At 43.1% G+C, this 16,504-nt stretch overlaps 1 protein-coding gene across 1 annotated transcript in view; it reads left to right on the top strand.

The window, feature by feature from the left end:
- Window positions 1-16,185, top strand: part of MANF (mesencephalic astrocyte derived neurotrophic factor) — an 86,043-nt gene extending 69,858 nt beyond the window's left edge. The window contains exon 4 of the mRNA XM_030207295.1: window positions 14,944-16,185. Within this exon, the coding sequence (XP_030063155.1) occupies window positions 14,944-15,128 (185 nt within the window). The 3' untranslated portion in view covers window positions 15,129-16,185. The remainder of the gene's footprint in view (window positions 1-14,943) is intronic.
- The last annotated feature ends 319 nt before the right edge of the window (window positions 16,186-16,504 follow it).

Below are 16,504 nucleotides of genomic sequence, written 5' to 3'. Positions count from 1 at the left end.
GCGCACTACCAGAACCCTCATCCACACTCTTATCACCTCTTGCTTAGACTATTGCAACTTGTTTCTCACAGGTCTCCCACTAAGCCATCTCTTTCCCTTTCAATCTGTTAAGAATTCTGATGCACAACTTATATTCTGCTAGTGTCACTATGCTCATATTATTATTATTATTATTACATTTGTACCCCACACTTTCCCACATAATGCAGGCTCAATGCAGCTTACATAGTAATTTGAAATACAAAGTTAATAGAATTTTAATAAAACAGTAGTAAAACAATGTAAAGTTGGGCTTAGTAGTGTATGATAAATATTAGCCCTCGCCTCCAGTCACTTCATTGGCTCCCTATCTGTTTCTGCATACAGTTCAAACTCTCTTATTGACTTACAAGTGCATTCACTCTACAGCTCCTCTCCACTCTTATCTCTCACTATACTCTTCCCCGGGAACTCTGTTCATTGGGTAAATCTCTCTTATCTGCACCCTTCTCCACTGCCAACTCTAGACTCCTTTTATCTTGTTTCACCATAAGCATGGAATACACTTCCTAAGCTAGTACATCAGGCTCCATCTCTGGCTGTCTTCAAATCTAGGCTAAAAGCCCGCCTTCTTGAGGCTGCTTTTAACTCCTAACCTGTATTGTTCAGTATCCATGTTTGTTTTCATTCCCACCTTAAGTATTTCCCTCATCTGTCCTGATTAGATTGTAAGCTCTGTCGAGCAGAGACTGTCTTTTCATGTTAAGTGTAGCGCTGTATACATCTAGCAGCGCTATAGAAATTAGTAGTACCGTGTTTCCCTGAAAATAAGACCTAGTAGAGGTTTTGCTGAATTGCCAAATATATAAGGCCTCCCCCGAGTAAGACCTAGCAAAGTTTTTGTTTGGAAGCATGCCCGCTGAACAGAACACCAGAGCATGCAGCTGTGATTCTTTTTAGCCCACCGCCGTTGTCTCCTACCTTCACTGTCCGTTGCAGAGCAGCTGCATGCAGGACATGAAGACAGTCGCCTGCCGCCATCCCCGTTGTCCCCTACCGCCAGATGTAGAACTGCACATAGTCTGCCATTATCCCGTCGCCTGCCGCCATACCGTACGCTGTCCCTGCTGTGCGAGTCTGCTGTGATGAGCTCCCCCTGGTGGCCGGAAGCTGCATTACTGTCCCTGCTGTACAAGTGGTCCAGGAACTGCTGTGGGATATTGTTACAGTCTCCAGACAGTGTGTGGGAGCCAGGTACTTTACAGCCCTTGTGTTTTGTGGCCCTGTGTGTGAGTCAGGCAACCAGTGTGTCACTTTGATTCTTTAGGGGGTGTCTGCTTTTCTGCTGAAGAGTCTAAAGTACAAGAAATATACAGTGCTGGTATATTTTTACCCCTACCTAGACATGAGCACAAAAAGAAAGAGCTATTCCGTCGAGTACAAGAAAGGAATCGTGGAAGACTCTTGGGGTAAAAATCTTACTGCTTTCTGCAAAGAGAAGATGTTGAGTATCCGATTGGTCCAAAAATGGCGAGCAGATTACGGTAACCTCAGTCAACAAGTGGACAACGGAAATGCTAAAAAGCGCAAGTGTGGATCAAGTTGGCAACTATTATTTTCCGAGCTGGAAGACCTGATCTGTGAATGGGTTGTTGACAGGAGAGCAAAGGCTTTGGTTGTGAATAGGGCTCAGATTCAAGAATTTGCCCTTGCAATGGCACCACAGTTCGAAATAGCCCCCGAAGAATTCAAAGCATCACAACACTGGCTGGATAGTTTTCCTTCAGCGAAGTGAACTGTCTTTAAGAAGATCCATAACACTATTTAGGCTGGAAGATGCTGAAATTACTAAACGTGCATTTGCATTCAAGTCCTTTATTGATGACGCTGACTTCTCTAAATACAATCTTTCCAACATGATTGCTATGGATGAAACTGCAGTGTTTATGGGCCAAGCATCTCAAACAACAATTGAACAGCGGAGTGCCTCCTCAGTGTACATTCCCGCCACTGCTTACAAAAGTGCACGTGTTACCTGTATTTTGGCAATTCGTCTGGATGGCACTAAAGTCCCACCTTTTAATAATTTCTAAGGGCAAGAAGGATAAGATTGAACGTGTTTCAGGCATTTTTATTCTTGAAACTGAAAAAGCCTGGGCCACACAAGCAGTTATAAGGAAGTGGGTTGATTTAATGCTGCCACTTGCTATGCAAGAGAGCCAAAGAGGTCTGCTAGTCTGGGATTCAGCCAGCACACACTGCGCTAAAGACATGAAGAAATTTCTTCACGAAAGAAAAATAGATCAAATAATGATTCCCGCAGGAATGACGGCCTATCTCCAGACTCTTGATATTGCAATAAACAAGCCATTCAAGGACAATTTGCGCATGGAAATTAATGACTACATTGAAAATAGAATGGAGAGAAATCAGCGTGGGAACTTTGTGAAGCCTAAACTGCAAGAGGTTGTGACTTGGGAGAAAATAACTGACAGTTGCATTGCAAATGCACTATGAGCAGGCTACCTTGACAAGAAGTACTCATTTAAGGACAGTGCTATTGCTAGACATGAGAGATTTGGGCCAATGATTCTGAAAGAAATGGAGTCACAAGAAATTCACCAGGAAATTCAGGGTTTGGAGTGTTATGATGATGTTCCAGAAGATGATGACATGACTGTCACTGAATAAATCTTTGTGTTCATAAATATCGGGATCGGTAAATGTACCATAGATTGTTGTACATGGAAATAATGGTAGTAACAAGAAATTCTTCATAGGATTCACAGTTTGTCTGGTTATGCTGGTTTGTGATGACAACTACTGTACAGTATATAATGTTCATTTTTTTTGTTCAACAATAAATGTGAATTCTTCTTCATGGAAAAATAAGATATCCCCTGACAATATAACCTAGCGCATCTTTGGGAGCAAAAATTAATATAAGACATCCCCTGAAAATATGACCTAGTGCATCTTTGGGAGCAAAAATTAATATGACACTGTCTTATTTTCGGGGAAACAGGGTAGTAGCCATATCTCTTGTGCTAGACTGTCTACTGCTGTTTCTCTTCCTTCCCAGCTGAGATTGATGCACTTTTTTGTTTGGGAGGGGGGAGGGGGCAGAGAGCTACTGGACCGTAACGAAGGGGACATGGAGCTGCTGGGCATGGAGCTGGTGGGGGGAGACAGAGTTGATGGAATATAAGGGTGGAAGGGAGAGGAGAGTTGAACCATAGAGGTGGAAAAGGGGACAGGGACAGGAAGATGCTGGACTACAAGTGTGAGTGGGAAGAGAGGGGGGATGACTTCTCCCACATTATTCAACCATGCCTAGCAAGAGGAGGGTTAAGGAAATGAGAGAGAAAAATGGTGAGTCATAGGGTAGAAGTGTACTGATGATGGGTGAGAGAAGGGAATAGGCTAGAGAAGGAGTGAGATAGGAGAAATGAGAGAGCTGAAAAGTTGATAGGCAGATGAAACGTAGATGGAGGCTGAAAAGCGCGAGGAAGTGTTTTCTTTTTAATTTGTTGAATACATTAGCTTTGGGGAAATATGTATTACAGATATCTGTGTGTATTGTTCAATACAAGAGAGAATGCATTTCTGGGGGTTTTTTCTCCCATGTTGTGGTACAAGCCAAGTTTGACTTGTTGTTCAAGGTTTTGTTTTTGTATTTCAGTTTCTAATTTGTGATCCCTTGTTCTGTATTTGGTAAGGATCTGACTGTGGTGTGGTTTGTGTAACGATCTGTAGCAGTCCCAGTAGTAGATGTACTGGTGTTCTAGGGCACTGTCATAATTGTAGTGCTGCCTATTCATAGGTAGGGTTCTCGTTTGAATCGTAGGAATCGGTGCTGCTGTTTAGTATGTTTGCTACATGTGTTTAGAGTTAGAATTTTATTTTGGGTTTTGTATTTGACTGTGCCTGATGGCTAACAGTTATGTTGTCATATGACATTAGAATCGAGATATTTGTGTGTGTATACATTTTTTTTTTTTGGGGGGGGGGGGGGTATAGTCACTTGGGGGGAGAGATATGGATTTTGTGGATGCAGAGCAGGTTTTACTCCTGGGGTAATTTGCACACAATCTTTTAAAATTCTGCATTGTTTGTAGTTCCCTTGCCCAACGGCCTCCCCAGTTCCATCTCACAGTTCTCTCTCCCTCTAACTCCCAGCAAGACTCCTAATACTGTCTGTCCCCAGTCTCTTCTGCATGTAATACACCCCCACCTCTCATTCTTTCTCCTCATCCTTCCTAGCTGGCACTGTATCTCTCCCCCATTGTCCTTATAGTACACCCTCATACTTGATCTCCCCCCACACCAGTGGCACACTGATTTTTCTTTGCCATCTCTTCCATCCCCACTCTGCTTTCTCTGCCTCTTTCCCACCCCCATGGTGTACTTTCAGCTTTCTGCTCTCCTCTCCTCCCCCCCCCCCAAGCTTTTACCAACTGACTCTAGCTTCAAAATAAAAACTTAGTGTATAATAGAGATATAAAAATGATAAATTTGCCATATATCTTTGTCTGGTATGTAAAGTTGGAGGAGTAGCCTAATGGTTAGTGCAGCGGGCTTTGATCCTGGCAACCTAGGTTATATTCCCATTGCAGCTCCTTAAACCCTTCATTGCCCCAGATACAAAAAAAAACGTAGACTGTGAACTCCCTAGGGACAGGGAAAGTACCTGTATATAATGTGTACAGTTCTACATACTGTAGAAAATGATTAGTAGCAGTAATACCAGTACTTTAGATCCACAAGAAAAAAATTTAAAGCCTTATCACAAAATATGAAAAACATACTTAATGCATAAAGAACAGGCACAGGTTGTCTGTATGTAAAATACATTCTCCGAGGACAAGCAGGCTGCTTGTTCTCACAAGTGGGTCGACGTCCGCGTTGGCCCAGGAAGCAGCAAAAATTTTCCAGCAAAAATATAAAACTTTGCCAGAGTCTTCTGGCACGCGAGTGCGGACGACTTCCTGCCTGTCGCAAGCATGCCTCCTCAGTTCTTTTTTGTCCAGACGAGGTGACAGGGTTTTTTTTTCGTGTCTCCTCTTTTTTTTTAATTTTTTTTTTTTGATCCAGGAACAAGAGTCTGACGACTTTTTTCTTTATTTTTTCTATTTCTTTAAATTTTTTTATTCCATAGTTTCCTTTAGTGTTTTTTGGCCTATTTTATAGTTTACTTTCTTTTCAACGCGGCCGGCCTTTAGGCTGTGCAGTCGGGTTTTCCCATTTTTGTGTCCTTCACTTTTTTGACACAATCGCGTTGTTTGATTTCGCCGAAGCCTATTTTCCTTCCATGTCATCGAGGACACCCAGCGGCTTCAAACATTGTACTCGGTGCAACCAGACCATCTCAGGTACCGATACCCACGCCTGGTGTATTCAGTGCCTTGGGCCTGACCATCGTCCAGCCGCTTGTAGTCTGTGTCTTCATATGAAGACACAGACTCAAGCGTCTCGAGAAGCCCAGCGAGAAAAGCTTTTTGGGGCTCTGTTCTGTCCCTCGACGTCGACAACGACATTGGTACCGAGGTCGTCGGAGTCGACATCGAGAGGAGCATCAACGTCAGAAGGAGAGGTAATGGCTGCCCCAAGACCACCACATGCTGGAAGCGGTGAGGTGTCAAGTGGGTCTCCACCTGCCTCGAGGCCTCCTGTTATGCAGGCTCCCCGGGATCAACCCTCGTCAGACCTGGCCCCGAGGAGATGTGAGGATTCCACGTCCTCATCGGTACCGAGGAGTCTCGATGATGGGTGTCGAGCGAAGACTAAGAAGCATCGTCATCGTTCTCCTAAGACACATTGTTGGGAGCTCCGGGGCGTCGAGAGAGTCGGCACCTGCGAAGCGTTGGCATCGAGGACCACTCCCCCTCTATACAGGAGGTGCCTCATGGCAGCCCGATATCTCCTTCCGAGCCTCGACAGATTCTACCACCGGCTGCTCCACCAACCCCGTAGCCTTTTCCGATGGCGGCTCTCGACGAACGCATCCGGGCCCTGCTTCCAGAGCTTCTGCAGGGATTGCTGTGCCAGTCTGCTTCGGTGTCGGGGTGCTTGCGCCTTCTATGCCGCCGGCTGCAGCAGCGTCTGGCCCTTCCCCTGCGGAGAGGTCCCCGGCCTTGGTGCCGCCTGCGGCATCGACGTCAGCTGCCACCCAGGTTGACTCCCCTTCGACGTCTGTGGAGGAAGCTTCACCACAGTCTAGGCGGGCGTCGACTTCTTCAACATCGCCATCGAGGACATCGTTCCTTGGCGTTGAGGCAGGCTCAGTCTCGGAGTGCCCTGAGGGAGGTCTTATCCGATACTGAAGAGGAGCGTTTGTTAAAAATTGCACATGAAGCGATTCCCCCAATTAAAAAGATTTTTTATATTCCTAATAACCGTAAAGGAGCAGATGGAAAAGAAACAGGAGCAAAAAATGAGAACATTGATCTGAATAATATTTCTGCAATGTTGGAACAATCTTTGGATAATGTAACAGAAAGGGCCACATTGATTGTTTCTCTTTTCTTTGAACAAGACTTAAATTCAATCATGAGACTTCAAGAATATGAACTTTTGTTTCGGAGGCGAGAAAATATGGATTTACCTGGACGTTGCGAAAATAACACAACAGAAAAAGAAAGCATTTTTGTCTTTGAAAAAGAGGACAATGGACTTAGGGGGATCCTTTTTTCTTGCCCTATCCATGCAAATGTGTAATAAGGTTGGAGCAGTTGAAATATGTTTTATTTACCTAAACAACTGAAATCTTTTCTATATTTCAAAAACTTAAATAATAATTGTAAAGAAAATGGGAATACGACGCTTTTGTATAAATTTTGCTTTTATAATCTTCTCTAATTCATATCGCCTCCCACTAGATTGTGGTCTAAGAAAGCCATACATACATATTGTTTTGAATGATTATACTGAAGAAAGTTCTTTTTCTTTCTTTTCTCATATTTTTGATATAATATGAAATCTTCATCTGAATTTGAAGGCTGTATTTCATTTGACAGGTATATTCTGTTAAACTATTTAAAAATCTAATAAAAATTAAAAAAAAAAAAAAGAGCGTTTGTGGGAGTCAGAAGAAGACCCCAGGTACTTTTTTTCCGACGAGTCCTTTGGGGTTCCCTCTGAACCTTCCCCTCCACCAGAAAGGAGACTATCTCCACTGGAGAGTCTGTCCTTTACATCTTTTGTCCAGGAAATGGCTACGGCTATTCCTTTCCCTATGGAAGTTGAGGATGAGCCCAGGGTTGAGATGCTTGAGGTCCTGGATTATCCTTCTCCACCTAGAGAGGCTGTGATGGCTCCTCTACATAAGTTACAAAAGGAAGTCCTTATGCAGAACTGGTCGTTCCCTCTGTCTGGCCCCGTGATCTCCAAAAAAAACTGAATCCCAGTATCGGATCCACGGTGAACCTGGATTGATGAGGTCTCAGTTACCCCACAATTCCATGGTGGTGGACTCCGCCTCAAGAGAGCCAAGAGTACTAGGGAGTATGCCTCAGCGCCCCCAGGCAGAGAAGCTAGGACTCTTGATTCTTTTGGGAGGAAAACGTATCAGGCCGCTATGCTCGCCGCCAAAATTCAATCTTCACTCGGTGAGGCAACTGTCCAGCTTGGTTGATGCACTCCCTCCGGAGCAGGCCGAACCTTTTCGCCAGGTGGTAAGGTAGCAGAAGATGTGTCAAATTCCTGGCCAGGGGTACGTTCGACACTTTTGATGTAGCATCCAGGATCGCTGCCCAAGGTATAGTGATGCACAGACTCTCATGGCTGCATGTTTCTGACCTGGATCATTCGGTCCAGCAGCAGATGACTGATGTTCCTTGCCGGGGGGGGGGGGGGGGGGGGAATAACCTTTTTGGTGAGAAAGTAGAGGATCTAGTTGACCAGCTCAAGAAGCACAATGATGCTATGGATTCTCTCTCCCGCCGGGTGTCTTCTGCTACTACCTCCTCATCTAGGAAATTTTTTGGAGGGAAGAGGAGTGCTCCCTATTCCTGTGCTAGGCGTAGGTACACTCCTGCTTCTCAGTAGCCTGCCCAGGCTCAGTCCCAGCGCACTTGTTCTCGTCAACATGTCCATACCGGATGACTTGCCGGTTGGTGGGAGGTTAATGGTTTTTCACCAAAGGTGGCCTCTTATAACCTCTGACTGGTGGGTTCTTCAAATTGTCCGGTTTGGATACACCCTCAATCTGGAATCCAGGCCTCCAAATTGCCCACCGGGAGCTCAGTCCTACAGCTCCCAGTACAAGCAGATACTTGCAGAGGAACTCTCCACCCTTCTACAGACCCAAGCAGTCGAACCCGTTCCACCAAGGGGAAGAAGGGCTGGGATTCTATTCCAGGTACCTTGTGCAAAAGAAAAGGGGGGTGCGTCCCATCCTAGACCTAAGGTCCCTGAACAAATTTCTTGTCGGAGAAAAGATCTTCGATTTCGGCTGGGAACACAGCACTTTCAGTACTGTGTACTGCCTTTTGGCCTGGCGTCTGCGCACAGAGTGTTTACAAAATGCCTAGCTGTACTCGCACCATCGCTATGCAGGCTGGGAGTGCATGTGTTTCCTTATCTTGTTTCCTTATCTTGACGATTGGCTGGTGAAGAGCGAATGACTATTCAGGTGCTGGAGCTATTGGGGTTTGTCCATAAATTATCCCAAGTCCCATCTCACCCCAGTCCAAAAGTTGGAATTCATTGGAGCCCTGCTGAACACCGACAGCTCGAGCTTATCTCCCTGAGACAAGGGCGGACAACCTTTTGTCCCTGGTGTCCATGGTTCGAGCGTCTCAGCAGGTCACAGCTCGGCAGATGTTGAGACTTCTGAGGCACATGGCCTCCACAATTCATGTAACGCCCATGGCACATCTACATATAAGATCAGCTCAATGGACCTTAGCTTCCCAGTGTTTTCAAGCTGCGGGGGATCTAGAGGATGTAATCCAACTGTCCACCGACATTCGGAATTCTCTTCAGTGGTGGACGATTTGATCCAATTTGATCATGGGGCGACCATTCCAATCAGCCACGAAAAGTGCTGACGACAGATGCATCTCTCCTGGGGTGGGGAGCTCATGTAGATGGGCTCCACACTCAGGGAGCCTGGTCCTTTCAGGGAAAAGGTCTGCAGATCAACCTTCTGGAATTAAGACCGATCTGGAACGCTCTATAGGCTTTTAGAGATCAGCTGTCCAACAGAGTAATCTTAATTCAGACAGACAATCAGGTTGCTATGTTTTACACCAACAAGCGGGGGGGGGGGGGGGGGGGGGGGGGGGGTACCCGGATCTCGCCCTCTGTGTCAGGAAGCCGTCCAAATGTGGCTTTGGGCTCGCTGTGACGGCATGTTTCTCCAAGCCATTTATCTGGCAGGCATAAATAACACTAACCATTCACACACATAACCACTAATATAATTAATTAAATTATTTAAATTGTGCTCAGTCCATATCCATTACACCCATAGCGTTCCCAAGGAGAACATGTGGTATTGTTTAGATGGAACCATCATAGCACAACCTGTGTTCCACCTCCTCAAAGTGTATGCGCACACACCTACTGTTATATGTAATGCAACTTACAGTTAACGATGTTTCAAACTTTTAAGACCCAGATCTCATTGAGTCAGCTGTACAATGAAAACATGTACCCTTTAGTTCTTATTATACCACAAAGCAAGTAACTGTAATTATAATGTGAATCCCAGTTCTAAGTAACATTCACTTGTAAAGCACATACAATTAGTTATAACCACTAAATTTTACACATACCACAAATACATACTCAATGAACCTGAACATGTAAAAAGAAGAAATCACTTCCCTTAGGAACCCAGTGTGCTCGTGCAGGTGATTTAAAATCCCATCAAAGGTTCATTCATGCTCTTCAACACCATCTCAATTTTCCCTTTAACTCAAGCTGAGTTTCGAATATCTTCCTCAGAAAGGGAACTACAAACATAAATTTGCATTAATAATCTAAACAATATTTTCACCCTGTACTAGAATATAATTAAATATTTATACACATTCCAATTTCAGAACTTAAATTAAATTGAATTACTTACATAAACCTAATTCATTGTTACCATCAATGTCAGGTACTAGCCCTGAGCGGGTAAATGTCTGGAACACTCCTTGCTCTCCAAAACAAACGGCTGCCCGATAACTCACTCTGTTCAAATACCCTAAGGGGACCTTCCCATTGGTTCCCATGCAGCCAATGAAATCGAGAGAAAGAAAGTGACTCAAAGTAGCTGGAAACACCCAGATTTATTTAAAGGGGCCATCACACACAGGGAAACCTGACCCCACTTTTCATAACCATTCAACCTCTCTATTTAAACCACGAGGGTAAACAGTGTCCCACATATAAATAAATCGTTGTTCCTTTTTAATCAAAATATCACTCAAATTTCCTCCCCTCAGTAACTTAATTTGAAGGATCACTGTATATTTCAAATCAGTAATCTGATGATGAAACTCACTCCAATGCTCACACAGAGGAGCTTCCCTTTTAGAGGTACGAATATTACTAATGTGTTCCCCAATGCGTGTTTTAATCTTCCTCTTCGTGTGCCCTATATAACAAAGTCCACATGGACACCATATACAGTACACAACTCCAGCTGAGTTAGTCAGTCCTGCTATGCATGAAAAAGTTGCGATGATTATTATTGGGTACACTAATTTTGTTACCCTCATGAACATGCTGACAGTATGTGCAGGATCCACATTTAAAATGTCCCGGTTGTTCATGCCGATCCGGACTCCGACCTGATAACATCTCACTCAAATTACGCCCTCTCTTATAAGCAAAACAAGGGCGATCTACCAAGAAAAGAGACTGATAGCAATATGGTGCTCCACTACTCAAGTTTTCATCCCAGACACTTACAGGATAATATTCCTTCTGGCCAGCTTTTGCGATTAAAACGCATATGTACGGATAAAAAAGATTATAAAATACAAGCAGCAGCCATGTGCCAGCGCTTTTATCAGCGCGGGTATCCTGATAAAGTTATCCGGAAGGCTTACAAGAGGGCCTCCAATGCGGAACGTCAATGGCTATTGCAATCAAAGGATCAAGATAATTCATACCCTCTGGTTTGTGTACTTCCTTTTTCGAATATGTCCAGTTCGATCCGACAACTAATATGTAAACATTGGCATGTACTTCAAGTACATACACCCTTGGTAGTATCCTGCACATACTGTCAGCATGTTCATGAGGGTAACAAAATTAGTGTACCCAATAATAATCATCGCAACTTTTTCATGCATAGCAGGACTGACTGTAACTCAGCTGGAGTTGTGTACTGTATATGGTGTCCATGTGGACTTTGTTATATAGGGCACACGAAGAGGAAGATTAAAACACGCATTGGGGAACACATTAGTAATATTCGTACCTCTAAAAGGGAAGCTCCTCTGTGTGAGCATTGGAGTGAGTTTCATCATCAGATTACTGATTTGAAATATACAGTGATCCTTCAAATTAAGTTACTGAGGGGAGGAAATTTGAGTGATATTTTGATTAAAAAGGAACAACGATTTATTTATATGTGGGACACTGTTTACCCTCGTGGTTTAAATAGAGAGGTTGAATGGTTATGAAAAGTGGGGTCAGGTTTCCCTGTGTGTGATGGCCCCTTTAAATAAATCTGGGTGTTTCCAGCTACTTTGAGTCACTTTCTTTCTCTCGATTTCATTGGCTGCATGGGAACCAATGGGAAGGTCCCCTTAGGGTATTTGAACAGAGTGAGTTATTGGGCAGCTGTTTGTTTTGGAGAGCAAGGAGTGTTCCAGACATTTACCCGCTCAGGGCTAGTACCTGACATTGATGGTAACAATGAATTAGGTTTATGTAAGTAATTCAATTTAATTTAAGTTCTGAAATTGGAATGTGTATAAATATTTAATTATATTCTAGTACAGGGTGAAAATATTGTTTAGATTATTAATGCAAATTTATGTTTGTAGTTCCCTTTCTGAGGAAGATATTCGAAACTCAGCTTGAGTTAAAGGGAAAATTGAGATGGTGTTGAAGAGCATGAATGAACCTTTGATGGGATTTTAAATCACCTGCACGAGCACACTGGGTTCCTAAGGGAAGTGATTTCTTCTTTTTACATGTTCAGGTTCATTGAGTATGTATTTGTGGTATGTGTAAAATTTAGTGGTTATAACTAATTGTATGTGCTTTACAAGTGAATGTTACTTAGAACTGGGATTCACATTATAATTACAGTTACTTGCTTTGTGGTATAATAAGAACTAAAGGGTACATGTTTTCATTGTACAGCTGATTCAATGAGATCTGTGTCTTAAAAGTTTGAAACATCGTTAACTGTAAGTTGCATTACATATAACAGTAGGTGTGTGCGCATACACTTTGAGGAGGTGGAACACAGGTTGTGCTATGATGGTTCCATCTAAACACTACCACATGTTCTCCTTGGGAACGCTATGGGTGTAATGGATATGGACTGAGCACAATTTAAATAATTTAATTAATTATATTAGTGGTTATGTGTGTGAATGGTTAGTTTAATTTATCCCAAGTATTTTTGGTGGAATATTTATATTTGAGGACTTGGGTAGTTTATTTGATTTATTCTTCCGTTTGAGTAGAGAGTTTAGGCATAAATAACAGTCTGGCTGACAGGTTGAGCAGGATAATGCAACCTCACGAGTGGTCACTGAACATGAGCGTAGTCCGCAAGATCTCCCGAGCGTGGGGCACCCCCTCAGTGGATCTTTTTGCCACTCAGATCAATCACAAGGTCCCTCAATTCTGTTCTAGGCTTCAGGCCCACGACAGATTAGCGTCAGATGCCTTTCTCCTACATTGGGGGACAGGCTTTTTCTGTATGTGTATCCTCCCATACCTCTAGTAGGGAAGACTTTGCTGAAACTCAAGCAAGACAGCAGAACCATGATCCTGATTGCACCTTTCTGGCCGCGTCAGATTTGGTTCCCTCTTCTGGAGTTGTTCTCCGAAGAACCATGGAGATTGGAGTGTTTTCCAACCCTCATCACCCAGAATGAGGGGTTGCTTCTACATCCCAACCTCCAGTCTCTGGCTCTCACGGCCTGGATGTTGAGAGCTTAGAATTTGCCTCCTTGGGTCTTTCAGAGGGTGTCTCCCGTGCCTTGCTGGCTTCCAGAAAAGATTCCACGAACAGGTGTTACTCTTTCAAATGGAGGAGGTTTGCCGTCTGGTGTGACAGCAAGGCCCTAGATCCTCTTTCTTGTCTTACGCAGACCCTGCTTGAATACCTTCTACTCTTGTCAGAGTCTGGTCTCAAGACCTACTCTGTAAGAGTTCACCATAGTGCAATTAGTGCTTATCGCCATGTAGAGGGTAAGTCTATCTCTGGACAGCCTTTAGTTGCTCGCTTCATGAGAGGTTTGCTTTTGTGAAACCTCCACCAGTGTCATGGGATCTCAACGTCGCTCTTACCCAGCTGATGAAAGCTCCTTTTGAGCCACTGAATTCCTGCCATCTGACGTACTTGACCTGGATGGTCGTTTTCTTGGTGGCTGTTACTTCAGCTCGTAGGGTCAGTGAGCTTCAGGCCTTGGTAGTGCATGCACCTTATATCAAGTTTCATCACAACAGAGTAGTCCTCCGCACACATCCTAAGTTCCTGCCAAAGGTTGTGTCTGAGTTCCATCTGACCCAGTCAGTTGTCTTGCGAACATTTTTCCCCCGTCCTCATACCCGCCCTGGTGAAAGCAGTTTGCATACTTTGGACTGCAAGAGAGCATTGGTGTCTGTCGGATATGCTGGAAGGTCGGATAATGAAGACTGTACTACATATCTATAGTCAAAGGGTTTATTGATTCCAGATCCCTGCCCCCACTTCCTCTTCATGGCACCCTTGCCTTGCTTTGTACCTTCCCATTAGTACATTACTTTGTTTTAGGACAACATTACCTTGCTTTCCTCCTCCCTCCCTCATGGTCCACTCAAGGAGCTGATACCAGCTCCCTCTCCCCCCTCCTTACATTGATCATGCCACTTTCCCTTCTGCTGGGCCATATAGAAAAAAAAGGGGGTGTACAAGGTCCTTGAGTAGCTGAATTCCACAAGGTAGGATGATAAGGAGGAGGAGGTGGTCGTTGTCTTTAGTATGTGTGAAGGGACAGAGGATCCCAGGCTGAACCAAAGAGCCTCCAGTTTTTTCTATTTCAAAACAGTTTACTACCACTACTACTTATCATTTCTATAGCGCTATACTGTTTTAACACCCTCACCCCCAGATAAAATTTAGATTGTGAGCCCTTCTGGGACAGAGAAATATCCAGTGTACCTGAATGTAACTCACCTTGAGCTACTACTGAAAAAGTTTTGAGCAAAATATAAATAAATAAATATGCTACATGTGCATGTACAAGTTATAGTGCAGTTTTGTTACATCGGGTGTAAAGGTGTCTGGTGGATTTTTATTTTTAAAAAAGCCATTTGAATAGAAGAAAGTGTGCTAAAAATGTTGTTGAATATTTGCTTGTGCTTTATAAGATTGGGGCCTTCATGAGTAAAATATAAGAATTTCACATTTCTTACAACTCAGTTGTTATCCCAGATTATATTACATTTTAATAATGCAATAAAGAACAGCAGTTGTCACAGGAGAGGGGAATGGGAAGGACAATAGCTGGGTCCTCTTTCAGAACATATGCCATTCCTGAAATAGGCCCAGCAAGAGATTAGAGGGCAGCATCTTGAAGAAAGCCCTGAAATGACAGGGGAAATGTATTTATGAAGGGCTGTGTTTATCCATTCACCCAGAAGTTTTAAGTTTAACGTACTTTGGATTATAAGAAGGCTATAATGCTTTAACATATTGTCTTGATACAAAAATGTCACTTTGCCTATTAAACAGGTTCACTTATTCTGCTGGACTGTATATTCTAACTGTGTTCTCATGATCTTCCTCCTCTTTATCAGATAAGCAGATAGACTTGAGCACGGTGGACCTCAAGAAGCTGCGTGTGAAAGATCTGAAGAAGATTCTCGATGACTGGGGCGAGTCATGCAAGGGCTGTGTTGAGAAATCTGACTATATCCGCAAAATCAATGAACTCATGCCAAAATATGCACCAAAGGCAGCCAGCGCACGGACTGACTTATAACCTTTGCCATCTGCATCTGGACATAACTTTTTGTTTAGGGTTTTTTGGTTTCTTATATTGGCATCTTTTTGTTGTAACTTATTTTTGAGACGTCATAATATTGAACTTAAACCCAGCAGCTGCACTTTGCCACCAAATGGTATTTTTACAGTCTGCTTCTAGCTGTGGTTTTCTTTTTCTTTTTTTTTCTTTGAGTACATTAAGATACCTGAGAGAGATGGTATTTTTTAAAATATTAAAATAAAAAAAGTCAATTGACAAGTGTTGGGAAATGAGCTTAGTTGGAAGTGCAATACCTGCCTTATTCTTGTCTGTTTAGGATAATGTGAGTTTGTGTGCCTTTTTGCTATGGTGCAGTCCCAAAACATCTAGGGATTTTAGATGTGCTATGAAGCACATGGCAAAAATTACATATTGGATTTAGTGGTGAATTTCCAGCTAGAGTCATTTATACTGTGGGGTTTTTTTTTTTAATGTATTTAATTTCTTGTATACTTCCTGAAGGCATCAAAAGCGGTGTACATTCAGATACAGTCGCCATTTTTCTGTCCCTGGAGGGCTTACAATCTGAGTTTGTATCTGAAGCAATAGAAGGTTATGTGACTTGCTAAAGCAAGTATAAATGCCTTGGTTTAGTAGGAAATGAATCACTAAACCCAATATGCAACTCCTGAGTGCACTATGACTTTTGGAATCATGTAAATACAGTGTGAAGTGTGTAGAATGAGTATGTGTTAAAGTTGATGATAGGCCATTTTGATGCTTTGCTCTTGTTATGAGAGATTTATTCTTTCTGGTTTGGCCAAAGACTACATCATTTTGAGTCTCTAGTAGGTCTTGGTAGTGGGGTGCTAACTTTCTTGCCAAAAGAACAGAAAGGGGCTATCCTTAGCTCATTCTTCAAACCTTTTACTTTTGATCTTTGCCATAAAGATTACCCTGGGGGAAGAGTGGAAGATTTAAAAAAAAAAAAAAAAAAAAGACTATTTTGTTCCTGGAAACTGTTAACTAGAAGTGTGAATATTCTTTATACTTTATGGTGTCCCCCCCCCCCCCCCCACCCCCCAAAAAGGTTGATATGTTTCAGCCCATTTATGACCGCAAGGGGGTCAAGGCACTTTGAGTACTAAATTTCAGGTGGAAATTTTTTGGACAGTAATAAATGTGAGGAACTTAACCTTTGTCACTGATACAAAGTCTGTTGGAAACCTATATCTATGTATTTTCTTCAGGTGTGGCCTTCAGAGGCTTCTTATTTGCTGTCTTGAGCCGGTGTTTCATGTTCCAGGTTGTCGCGGGAGGTGGTGGAGATGAAAACGGTAACTGAATTAAAAAATGCGTGGGATAAACATAAAGGAATCCTGTTCAGAAGGAAC

Source organism: Microcaecilia unicolor, chromosome 6 (assembly GCF_901765095.1).
Source record: "Microcaecilia unicolor chromosome 6, aMicUni1.1, whole genome shotgun sequence".
In the NCBI taxonomy this organism is placed as follows: domain Eukaryota; kingdom Metazoa; phylum Chordata; class Amphibia; order Gymnophiona; family Siphonopidae; genus Microcaecilia; species Microcaecilia unicolor.
Note: the sequence above shows the minus strand (reverse complement) of the source record. Positions and strands in the feature narration are given on the sequence as shown.